Source organism: Clinocottus analis, unplaced genomic scaffold (genome assembly GCF_023055335.1).
Source record: "Clinocottus analis isolate CAN_PGR_092001 unplaced genomic scaffold, fCliAna1.0.p SCAF_9, whole genome shotgun sequence".
NCBI classification, from domain to species: Eukaryota; Metazoa; Chordata; class Actinopteri; order Perciformes; family Cottidae; genus Clinocottus; species Clinocottus analis.
Genome location: NW_027176251.1, coordinates 16,078,274 through 16,089,527, shown reverse-complemented (window position 1 = coordinate 16,089,527; position 11,254 = coordinate 16,078,274). Strand labels below are relative to the sequence as shown.

Genomic DNA, 11,254 nt, shown 5'->3' with positions numbered 1-11,254 from the left:
ATGAAGACGTTCTGTGTTGCTGTTGCAGTGGCCGTCGTGCTCACCTTCATTTGTATTCAGCAGAGCTCTGCTGTCCCAGTGGCTCAGGTAACAACTTGACTTGCACTCGTTTGATTGACTTGTCGTCTATAAATGTTTGGTCCGGATCCTAAAATGTGCACGACTCATCAACAGGTGCAGGAGCTGGAGGAGCCGATGAGCGTCGACAACCCAGTTGCTGACCAAGAGGAGGCGGCACTGGACTCATGGAAGGTACGTGATCAGTTCCCTGAATGAATGTGGAAGAACACAATGACGCTCTCTGAAGGAGGGAGAATAAACAGAGTGAGGGACGATGCCGGAGACGAACACATCGCTCATTTGTCTTCTGTCCCTCACACAGATGCCGTATAACAACAGAGAGAAGCGCGGCTTGAAGTGCAAATTTTGCTGCGACTGCGGCTGCGGCTCTCACTGTGGAACATGCTGCAGAAGATTCTGAGGATTCCTGCTCCAACATCCACTCACTTTGTCTTCAAGAAAATGTAAATGTTTGATTTGTATTCATGCTTTGTGAAAGAGTTCAGGCTGTTTCTGGATGGAGACAAGTCTTGATCAGTGAGGCGTCGTCCTTGTGTCTTAATAAAAATGTCTTTAAAGTGAATGAGCAATACCTTTTCATTGTCACAAAACATCAATTTACCATTAATACTTCCTCATTTGACTCACAGTTAGCTCTCAACATCTCTTCTGCATCACTTGAACAGATACAGTGTCAGAAAATATGACATAGAACGGTAGACACTCAGTAGTATTCTTTGTAAAATGAAGCAGAAACCAGCTGACCAGTTGGGTGAAGACTAAAACGTTGACTTCTCTTCAGCAGCGCTTCATCAACCACTCCAGTGAAAACAGTGTTTTATTTGCAGCAGTAACATGGGCTTGATGATGAATAAATACGGGAATGTTCTAACGGTTCTGTTTGTCCGTGACGTAGTCACCATGACGTCACCCATCGGTTTGTGGACTGACATGTTGAAGACTTGAATTCCTCATTTTCTCAGTCGCCATCTTGGTTTTTGAAACTAAACATAACCAGAGAAAGCTATAAAGAACATTTGTAGACGATGACAAAACATTGACAATAGACTTTTATATACTTAAAACACACCGTGAAAGAGTTAAAGTTGTGAGACAAAACACTTCCTAATGCATTCCCTGCTTTGTCTATTTTACTCTCACTGGGACCATCATTTATGTTCATGAATTACTGACTTTATGAAATGGATACAAATAAACACCACTGCTAAACTACTGATTTCATCTCACGGCAAAATAAAAAAGAATTTTAAAAAAAAGGCACAGATGTGTGTGTGTGTGTGTGTGTGTGTGTGTGTGTGTGTGTGTGTGTGTGTGTGGTGGTAAGAGGAACATTGTCGGGGCACTAATGATTATATATTGATACTAATGATTATATATTGTTAAAACACTGGATTAAAAAAGTTATAAATGCCTGTTTTTCAGACTGGAAATAAACAACTAATATTTTCGTATGGACCCTGGTCTTTATAGTGTGTTTAAAGTGTGTTTTTTTTTTTGCAGCAAATTGAATAAATGAGAGAATGGAGGAACAGAGTGAAGCGTCTGGAGATGGAGCTCTGTAGCGTCATCAGGATGAGATCAGGGTCCTGAACACAGACTTGGAGGTCGCTCCGCTGGAGAAGCAGGAGCTCAAACAAAGCTCAGATCTCCGCTGAGAGGAAGGACCAAGATGCCGTGCTCCTGGAGCCGGAGGAAGAGAAGAAGGAAAGAGCTGGAGAACGAGCTTCAGAAAGCTGGATGTTGGAGTCCTGCTCCAACATCCATGTTTGTAAAGTTCAGATGTTTGCTCATGTTGTATCGATGATGCACACGCACGTCATGATGAGACCGCCTCGTCCACTTTCATGTAACTCTGATACTGCAGTGAATTATCACGATACACTTTAGTTTCACTGTATGAACTTATGCAGAAGTGTTTTAAAATGACACATGCAAAAAGAAGACACTTTGAAATGTGACAACAGGAGACGCATAGACGGAGACAATTTAGATTCTTTTATTTTGAAACAAAAAGAAAATAATTTCAAAATGGAGAAATCAGAAAAAAGTAATTATTTTGTATTTCTATGTTGACACAATGTTGAGGCTGTGTTTAAAATCTGACTGTACGCTATCTAATAAAAAAATGTATAACATGTTTAAAAATGAATCCTGTGGACTGACACTTCTTTACCTTCAAGAGGAAACTTTCTTTTACATCAGTTGCTTTGAGGAGTTTGAGAAACGTTTCCTCAAACAAGTGAGCGACCAGAGCAACAACTCCAGGCAGCTAGTTTCTCATATTTATCATTAAAAGACGAGGCGATGCTTCTTCTTTGTTGACGCTGATGTTTTGGTCATGTGACTCGAGCCAGCACACTGCAGGGTTTCACTAAATGAAGTCAGGGATTTTGCTTTTTGCACAAGACTCTGTTTTTTTAGAAAGACTTGAGTTCTACTGAGAATGAAAATGGACATTGGCTCTATGTCTGCCAACAATTCATAGTTTATCACTTTCAACTGTTAGTTATTTAAGTTTTTGGGTCTTTGTTGGTCGCCAATAAACAATTGCAAAGAAAGAGGGAACGACGTCGCTCCACACAGATCTGTGTGGAAGTCACTCGCTTCATGAATTATGATTCATTCCTGATTATGTCTGTTTCCGTTGCTCGCATTGTCTTTCTTTTGATCCTTACACACTACATATCTGTAAATACGACGAATCTAGTGACACAATACACTTTCATATGAATATGATAAGACAATATGACAATGATAAGATGTGTGAACATGTTCTTTTACGATATTTCATGATGAACAAAGTGTTATTTTGTTCTATGAACATTTCTTAATCGATACTGAACCATATTTGTGATTCACGTGTGGTGTTGTCTGACACTGTATCTGTTCAAGTGATGCAGAAGAGATGTTGAGAGCTAACTGTGAGTCAAATGAGGAAGTATTAATGGTAAATTGATGTTTTGTGACAATGAAAAGGTATTGCTCATTCACTTTAAAGACATTTTTATTAAGACACAAGGACGACGCCTCACTGATCAAGACTTGTCTCCATCCAGAAACAGCCTGAACTCTTTCATAAAGCATGAATACAAATCAAACATTTACATTTTCTTGAAGACAAAGTGAGTGGATGTTGGAGCAGGAATCCTCAGAATCTGCAGCACAGTCCACAGTTCGCACCGCAGCCACAGTTGCAGCAAACTTTGCATTCAAAGCCGCGCTTCTCTCTGTTGTTATACGGCATCTGTGTGAGGGACAGAAGACAAATGAGTGATGTGTTCGTCTCCGGCATCGTCCCTCACTCTGTTTATTCTCCCTCCTTCAGAGAGCATCATTGTGTTCTTCCACATTCATTCAGGGAACTGATCACGTACCTTCCATGAGTCCAGTGCCGCCTCCTCTTGGTCAGCAACTGGGTTGTCGACGCTCATCGGCTCCTCCAGCTCCTGCACCTGTTGATGAGTCGTGCACATTTTAGGATCCGGACGAAACATTTATAGACGACAAGTCAATCAAATGAGTGCAAGTCAAGTTGTTACCTGAGCCACTGGGACAGCAGAGCTCTGCTGAATACAAATGAAGGTGAGCACGATGGCCACTGCAACAGCAACACAGAACGTCTTCATCTCGGTCGGACTGGTTTCAGTTGTCAGATCAAGTAGATTTCTTCAGCTGGTTTGGTGACTCTTGTCAGCTCCTCTGAGTTCTCCTGTGTGATGCCTGAATGTGTAAAATGTGCTGGTATTTATCCTCACATGGACCACTGTTGCCTCATCACTGACAGCACTTGCCACACTCCCTGTTCCCAGCATCCCTACAGGAGCCTGCACATGGGAAATACCCAAAGACTGGGACTTTCTCTGTTTCTGTTTGTCTGCCACCGTTGTTGTCCAACATTAAATCAACCATTACTTTTTGTTGTTGGACTTTCTGTCATTCTTGATTAGAAGTACGTCTCCATCATACAACACGCTTATACGTAAAGGATCAAAAGAAAGAAAATGCGAGCAACGGAAACAGACGTAATCAGGAATGAATCATGATTCATGAAGCGAGTGACTTCCACACAGATCTGTGTGGAGCGACGTCGTTCCCTCTTTCTTTGCAATTGTTTAATGGCGTCCAACAATGACCCGAACTTTCATTCAGACCTCAAAAATAAAGACTTTTTGTGATTTATCCAATTCAAAAAATAACTTATTGTTTTTTAACCCAAAATGAAACAAACAACTTATGAAACATGCAACGAGAGAGATCAACTAAACCTATACGTTACCGTTAGCTATGTTCACTTAACATAAAACGGGTCAAACTAAACGGACCCAACAAACATTCTGACGGCTGCATTACTACCACAAATAAAACACAACTGGATAAACACTCCATCATTATGTTCAGTAATTCACTAAAGCACGAAGCCAATATTATAGTCTGAAGAAATAAACATTATCTTTTCAGTAGCAATCCCACCGCCCGGTATTTTTCACAGCGGACATTTTGACCGTATAAAAGGACACATGTTGCTATAGTAGCATTTAAGCTGGCTCAGTTCTGTTCAAGTATCCCAGGACGTCACGACAGTGAGCCGGCATGTGCAATAAAATACAGCCGTCATGCATGTTCTCGTCTCCGCCTGCGCTTCTCCTGCTGTCCTTCAAAGTGTCTTCTGTATAAAAAAAACTCTCTATGTAACGCTTATTCTAATTAAAACACTTTTACATACACGTTTGTTCATATAGTGATACTAAAGTTTATTGTGATTATACACTGCAGGATCTATTTATTTTTTAAAGTGGACGAGGCAGCCTCATCACTGACGTGCGTGAACATTATTCATACAGCATGAGCCAAAATCTGAATTTTACAAATATTGATGTTGGAGCAGGACTCAAATTTGTCTTGGTCCTTCCTTCACACACACACGCACACACACACACACACACACACACACACACACACACACACACACACACACACACACACACACACACACACACACACACACACACTCATCTTGCACTGTGATTGGTTGATAGAATAAGAGGGTGCGCTGAAGCCCAGCGAATGACGCTCCCTTCTGCGACATTGACAAGAAGAAAAATGACAAATTCATTTTAGCCGTTTCAACAAAATCAGTCATTCATGAACATAAATGATGGTCCCATTGAAAGTAAAATAGACAAAGCAGGGAATGCTTTAGGAAGTGTTTTGTCTCACAACTTTAACCCTTTCACGGTGTGCTTTTAGTTCATGAAAGTGTATCAAGGTTTTGTCATCGTCTACAAATGTTCTTTTCAGCTTTCTCTGGTTATTTTTAGTTGCAAAAACCAAGATGGCGACGAGAAAAATGACAAAGTCAAAGCTTCAAAACGTCAGTCCACAAACCGATGGGTGACGGCATGGTGACTACGTCACGGACAAACAGAACCCTTACAACCTTTGAACTTTGAGTAACTTCAGTCTTTCCAAAGATATTGCGCAATAACCAAAATCCCTTCTGACCTTAAATGATAAGATCTATGTCAACAAACAGAACCGTGAATGCATCCACATTAAACTGTTTTCTTTTTGGAGAGGATACTTTTATCTTACTGTTGTTACTGTATGAAAGCATTAACATGAGTTATGTTTTGTCTCCTGGTGTCAAAAGTCAGAGAGGAATGTGTGTCGAAAGCATCTAGATGAAGTATTCATGTTCCACATTTTATGGGACCAGAGTACACTGTAAACCTGGCTACAATGATTGTATTATAAAATACATTTCAGTTATTCATACTAGAGAACATGTATTAGTGTTAGGAGATTAAAATTGAAGACAATTGAAGACATTGACTTAACATAAATAAGCTGCAATCTTGACTTGAATTCACCCTGTACTTTCTTCTGCAATGACTCTCTCTCTGACGATTACTTACATCTTCACTACATTAACACACTGAAGCTAATAAGACAAATAAATGATGATCCATTTGACGTACTTCCAAGCAAGAAAGACAGAAAGTCCAACAACAAAAAGTAATGGTTGATTTAATGTTGGACAACAACTGTAGCAGACAAACAGAAACAGAGAAAGTCCCAGTCTTTGGGTATTTCCCATGTGCAGGCTCCTGTAGGGATGCTGGGAACAGGGAGTGTGGCAAGTGCTGTGAGTGATGAGGCAACAGTGGTCCATGTGAGGATAAATACCAGCACATTTTACACATTCAGGCATCACACAGGAGAACTCAGAGGAGCTGACAAGAGTCACCAAACCAGCTGAAGAAATCTACTTGATCTGACAACTGAAACCAGTCCGACCGAGATGAAGACGTTCTGTGTTGCTGTTGCAGTGGCCATCGTGCTCACCTTCATTTGTATTCAGCAGAGCTCTGCTGTCCCAGTGGCTCAGGTAACAACTTGACTTGCACTCGTTTGATTGACTTGTCGTCTATAAATGTTTGGTCCGGATCCTAAAATGTGCACGACTCATCAACAGGTGCAGGAGCTGGAGGAGCCGATGAGCGTCGACAACCCAGTTGCTGACCAAGAGGAGGCGGCACTGGACTCATGGAAGGTACGTGATCAGTTCCCTGAATGAATGTGGAAGAACACAATGATGCTCTCTGAAGGAGGGAGAATAAACAGAGTGAGGGACGATGCCGGAGACGAACACATCGCTCATTTGTCTTCTGTCCCTCACACAGATGCCGTATAACAACAGAGAGAAGCGCGGCTTTAAATGCAAAGTTTGCTGCAACTGCGGCTGCGGTGCGAACTGTGGACTGTGCTGCAGATTCTGAGGATTCCTGCTCCAACATCCACTCACTTTGTCTTCAAGAACATGTAAATGTTTGATTTGTGATCATGCTTTGTGAAAGAGTTCAGGCTGTTTCTGGATGGAGACAAGTCTTGATCAGTGAGGCGTCGTCCTTGTGTCTTAATAAAAATGTTTTTAAAGTGAATGAGCAATACCTTTTCATTGTCACAAAACATCAATTTACCATTAATACTTCCTCGTTTGACACACAGTTAACTCTCAACATCTCTTCTGCATCACTTGAACAGATACAGTGTCAGACAACACCACACGTGAATCACAAATATGGTTCAGTATCGATTAAGAAACGTTCATAGAACAAAATAACACTTTGTTCACCATGAAATATCGTAAAAGAACATGTTCACACATCTTATCATTGTCATATTGTCTTATCATATTCATATGAAAGTGTATTGTGTCACTAGATTCGTCGTATCTGCAGATATGTAGTGTGTAAGGAAAAGAAACAGATACATGACCGTAGAAAAAGCAAATATTTGTCACAAACATATTGCTCCGTTGGATGTATTTAAATAAATGGTACATGTGATTACAAGGTATCTGTAAAAATTTGCCGTTTGCTCTTCTGACCAGATTGCATATCCAGGGAAATGCCTCGCTTATGAAAATATTTGACACAGCATATTGACTGAAACATTGTTATTCCTAAAGAACTCAACACTACACGCACTCTGCAGCTGCACAATCCTAACTGTCTTTTAAAAAAAAAATCTTTTATTTGCATGACCTCGACATACAATGTAACATTAGTGGTGTGACAGAAACAAAGTTCCACCAGACGGCCTGTTTCAGTATAATTAAGACGCATAGTTGAAAGACCTCAACAGTTTCCAATATCCATTGCGATTACCAAAATCCCCTTCTATCTCATGATTTGATAACCCTGCTGGCCCGGCTTCAGCGGACCACAACGTCAACGTCAACAACCACAAATGGCTGCAGAACTGCTGGAATCAGCCCATATTTCGTTAAGTACTACCTTGTCTTATCTTTTTATGGCTCATTATGTCGAGTCACGATGGACCAACGTGCAAAATGAAGTCTAAACGGAGCAATCATGTGAGCATAATAACATTATTCATGTCAGATGTTAAAAGGAGGCAAAGGATGTTTTGTGACTGTTAACCGTGTGAGAGCATCTTAAGTTTTCTGGGACGCCAAACACCAACTTAATAAAACCCAACATATAACAGGAGAGCAGAGGGAAAGATGAGAACCGACAAGTGGAGCCAAAAGATGTTTGTTTGTTTTATTACAAAAAAAACACCTGGTTTCACTGAAAAGCATTCTCACACACACACACACACACACACACACACACACACACACACACACACACCCTCACATGTGATCTTGAGAACCAGGTGATACACAGCAACAACAACAAAAAATAAATAAATAATTGATATCTTTATATGTTGATATGCCTCCGTCAGTAAAAGCAAATTCAGAGCAGATTTATTTAGTGTTTCACATGTCATCCGTCATTTAGTCCAATTTGTTTAAAATATGAAAGTGTATATCTTTTTATTATTGACCAATGTCAAAAACCCCAGTTACATTTACTTTGTTTCAAAGCTGTACGAAAACAAAAGTTGAAAAATGTTGACAGTGTGGATTTTCCCACCTTTCTGTGTTTTGGCTGCGTCTCTTATCAGCGACTTTGGCTGCCAGTATTCTGGCCGATAACAGCTACTGTTGACCCAATCGATACTGTATACGTCTCTGACATGGTCGAGGGCATGGACCGCTGTCCGTCCTCGTCTCAACACCATCCTGTTTGGGTCCCTGTCCAGTCCCCCCCCCCCCCCCTTTTTCTTCCCCATTTCTGTTGGTAAGAATTAGCTCAACTCGACAGCCTAATTGCTGCCAAACCCACCACATCAGCCCACTATGCTCCTCACCACCCTCGAGGACCAAGGGTAATCAAATCGTTCTGGTGCCTTGGACCTTTACATGCTCCCTTAAACAACATTCCCTGGCAGAAACCGTGTCGCTACTTCAGCTGCTCGCGTTGTCGCGTGAAAACCAGGACGAGTACTGATTATGGACCCCGGCCATCGGAAGCACGCGACAGCCACCGCGCTAATCCGCTACACCTCGTTTGCCTACGCTGTTGCTCTACCCCGCCTTCCTCGCCTCTCCACGCATGGCAGTTTGTACCACAGCCAGAGACGCTTTGACACAATACTGGGAACGTTGCCAAAGCATGTGTAACACAGGAAGAAAATTCAATGGGAGACCATTGTAATTAGTCCAATAAATGTTTTCACTTGGATGTATTCGAAACAAAGCGGGGCTTATTACGGCGCGCATGGGTTTTTATTGTGAGAGCTCGTAAGCGGATGATGTCTTCTGCACAGAGTCAAAGGGCACTGCTTTTGCTGTGGCAATGAAACAACTTAACGGGAGCTCTTGCACTAACAAAACCCATGTTCTGCCACTATGGAGGCTGAGAACTAAGTTCAACTGCTGCTCTACTTCCAAATATGAGGACGTAATAAATGCATCACTGGATTGTGCATTCATTTAAGCTCAGTTTTATCCCTTTCCACTAATCCTGATAAAAGATATAAATAGCACTGCAAAAGACATACTGTTTTTAATGAAGTAACATGGATGCTTATGACTTTAATTAAATCGACACAGTGAGGCTGTTTTCATTGAGACTGCACAGCTTCTGAAACTGTTATATACATTTTAATACAGCCACGCTCATTGCCGAAGTCATATACATGCCCCGTTTTGTCTCCTGAAATCCGGACACATACACACACGCACACACAAACACAACTCTGACAGCCCGGCTTTAATGGGCTGGGGCCGCCAGCGAGGGCCCTGAAGGGTTCCTGCGATAGATGTGGCTTTCCAGAGGGTGTCGGGGGAGGGGAGGGCCAGGTGGGGTCAGGCACATTCACCACTGGGTGTCGGCCAGCCAAAAATTGCTGCCACATGAATAGCATGCGCACTTAAGTTAAGGGAAAAGGAGGAACGGAGGTGTAGAAGCGGGTCTCGAAGTAATCCGGATAGGTAGGCGCACCGATTAAAATTCTAAACAGGGAGTAAACATGTGAAGCCTGTGTGTGTGTCTGTGTGTGTGTGTCTGTGTGTGTGTGTGGGGGGGGACCGGGTGTGCAATATGGCATCGGTGAGTGATACGAGAGGCCATTTGCATTGTGGTCGCCATGTGGAAAAGCCTACAAAGCATTGAGTCAAAGAGCCTCCACCGGCCTCTAATTAGCTGCGCCCGTGTCCTGCGTTAGCTAATTAAGCCACAAGATAGCCAGCCCGAGCCGGCGGCCTCTGTACTCGCTCGGCTCCCTGGGAGGCGGTATATTTAGCCGTCTCGTGTGGCCGCGCGGGCCGGCTGTCTTGAGGTGGCAGAGCTGTCTGTTGCGGGCTCGCTCGGTCGCAGCCTGTCACGCCTGTAAAAATGTTTGTGAAGTGAAGAGAACCCAGAGGCCTGTGGTCTCGTGCCAAAAAAGGGTCTTCGCTCGACTCCCGGGTAATGACAGAGCAACGCGTGGGTCGCGCTCGGCGGCAGATCTGCGTCGGCCTGCTTGTGAAGTCGCTCGGTTTTCGCCTCGGCGCCGTAAACAAGTTTCTTTTCTATCTTTTATTGAGCTTTATACCGGAGAGTATATTTATTTGTGCAGTACCCATCTTCTGTCTAGATCTCATTAAACATACCTAGACTGCAATTAGTATGGAATCTTAATTTGCCTGGAAAGTTAATTAATCCATATAACTTTCAAGGCAGGCTCGTAAAAGCTCGCACTCGTATGGCTGTAACGTTATTGGAGACATTCGCCATGGAAATGCTTAGTTTTCCAGCCACCCAGGAGTATTTAGTAAGCAAAATGGCCTTTTTAGCACTGAATCTCGTCCCCTCTTCAGATTCTCGACGCCACACCACTTATTCCGAGCGGGCGGTCAAAGTGAGACGCGCTGGAAAGCGCTCCTGTTTTATCCATGTCGCTTTACACCCAGCTTTTATAACGTAACGTGGCAAACATTACACGATGAGGGACTAATGATATATTTTCTCAGCTGGAACGTGGGAAATGCACCGCCGACCCAAAACAGTGGAGCGTCTCAGTAAATTAGTGTGTGCCGCAAAGTGAAAAGTGAACAGCTTGCCAGAGCTGCACTGGCTTAAGACCCGTAGGGAACCCGCTATACGGCGTGGTGGGAGGGAGAGCCACGAGAGATATTGAATCTATGGGGAAAGGAAGCCCACTGTCAGCGAGACTCTCTCCGAAAACCCAGACTTCACCCTCTGACAGCTCGGAAATATCCATTTTAATGAGGGGGAAAAGTGGATTTGGCCAGACGTCTTCGTTCCTCCCATGG

General features: G+C 42.8%; 3 protein-coding genes across 3 annotated transcripts; 2 read left to right on the top strand and 1 right to left on the bottom strand.

Annotated features, from left to right (window-relative positions):
- On the top strand, positions 1-481 carry LOC137780813 (hepcidin-like). Its single transcript, XM_068569098.1, has 3 exons — positions 1-87; positions 175-252; positions 383-481. The coding sequence occupies exons 1-3, from the start codon at positions 1-3 to the stop codon at positions 479-481; spliced, it is 264 nt and encodes an 87-aa protein (XP_068425199.1).
- Positions 482-3,229: 2,748 nt separating this feature from the next.
- On the bottom strand, positions 3,230-3,786 carry LOC137780812 (hepcidin-like). The gene is made up of 3 exons (XM_068569096.1): positions 3,621-3,786; positions 3,456-3,533; positions 3,230-3,325 (listed from the first exon to the last, which is right to left on the bottom strand). The coding sequence occupies exons 1-3, from the start codon at positions 3,705-3,707 to the stop codon at positions 3,230-3,232; spliced, it is 261 nt and encodes an 86-aa protein (XP_068425197.1). The 5' UTR covers positions 3,708-3,786.
- Positions 3,787-6,310: 2,524 nt separating this feature from the next.
- LOC137780811 (hepcidin-like) lies at positions 6,311-7,020 on the top strand. The gene is made up of 3 exons (XM_068569095.1): positions 6,311-6,469; positions 6,557-6,634; positions 6,765-7,020. Exons 1-3 carry the CDS (start codon positions 6,383-6,385, stop codon positions 6,858-6,860), a joined length of 261 nt encoding a protein of 86 aa, XP_068425196.1. The 5' UTR covers positions 6,311-6,382; the 3' UTR covers positions 6,861-7,020.
- The last annotated feature ends 4,234 nt before the right edge of the window (positions 7,021-11,254 follow it).

Bases quoted from the DNA above. Each gene is read 5' to 3' on its own strand.
- LOC137780812 (XM_068569096.1), bottom strand. From the start codon at position 3,707: ATGAAGACGTTCTGTGTTGCTGTTGCAGTGGCCATCGTGCTCACCTTC. The intron at 3,534-3,620 runs GTAACAACTTGA...ACTCATCAACAG, and splicing joins CTGCTGTCCCAGTGGCTCAG to GTGCAGGAGCTGGAGGAGCC. The intron at 3,326-3,455 runs GTACGTGATCAG...TCCCTCACACAG, and splicing joins CGGCACTGGACTCATGGAAG to ATGCCGTATAACAACAGAGA.
- LOC137780813 (XM_068569098.1), top strand. From the start codon at position 1: ATGAAGACGTTCTGTGTTGCTGTTGCAGTGGCCGTCGTGCTCACCTTC. The intron at 88-174 runs GTAACAACTTGA...ACTCATCAACAG, and splicing joins CTGCTGTCCCAGTGGCTCAG to GTGCAGGAGCTGGAGGAGCC. The intron at 253-382 runs GTACGTGATCAG...TCCCTCACACAG, and splicing joins CGGCACTGGACTCATGGAAG to ATGCCGTATAACAACAGAGA.
- LOC137780811 (XM_068569095.1), top strand. From the start codon at position 6,383: ATGAAGACGTTCTGTGTTGCTGTTGCAGTGGCCATCGTGCTCACCTTC. The intron at 6,470-6,556 runs GTAACAACTTGA...ACTCATCAACAG, and splicing joins CTGCTGTCCCAGTGGCTCAG to GTGCAGGAGCTGGAGGAGCC. The intron at 6,635-6,764 runs GTACGTGATCAG...TCCCTCACACAG, and splicing joins CGGCACTGGACTCATGGAAG to ATGCCGTATAACAACAGAGA.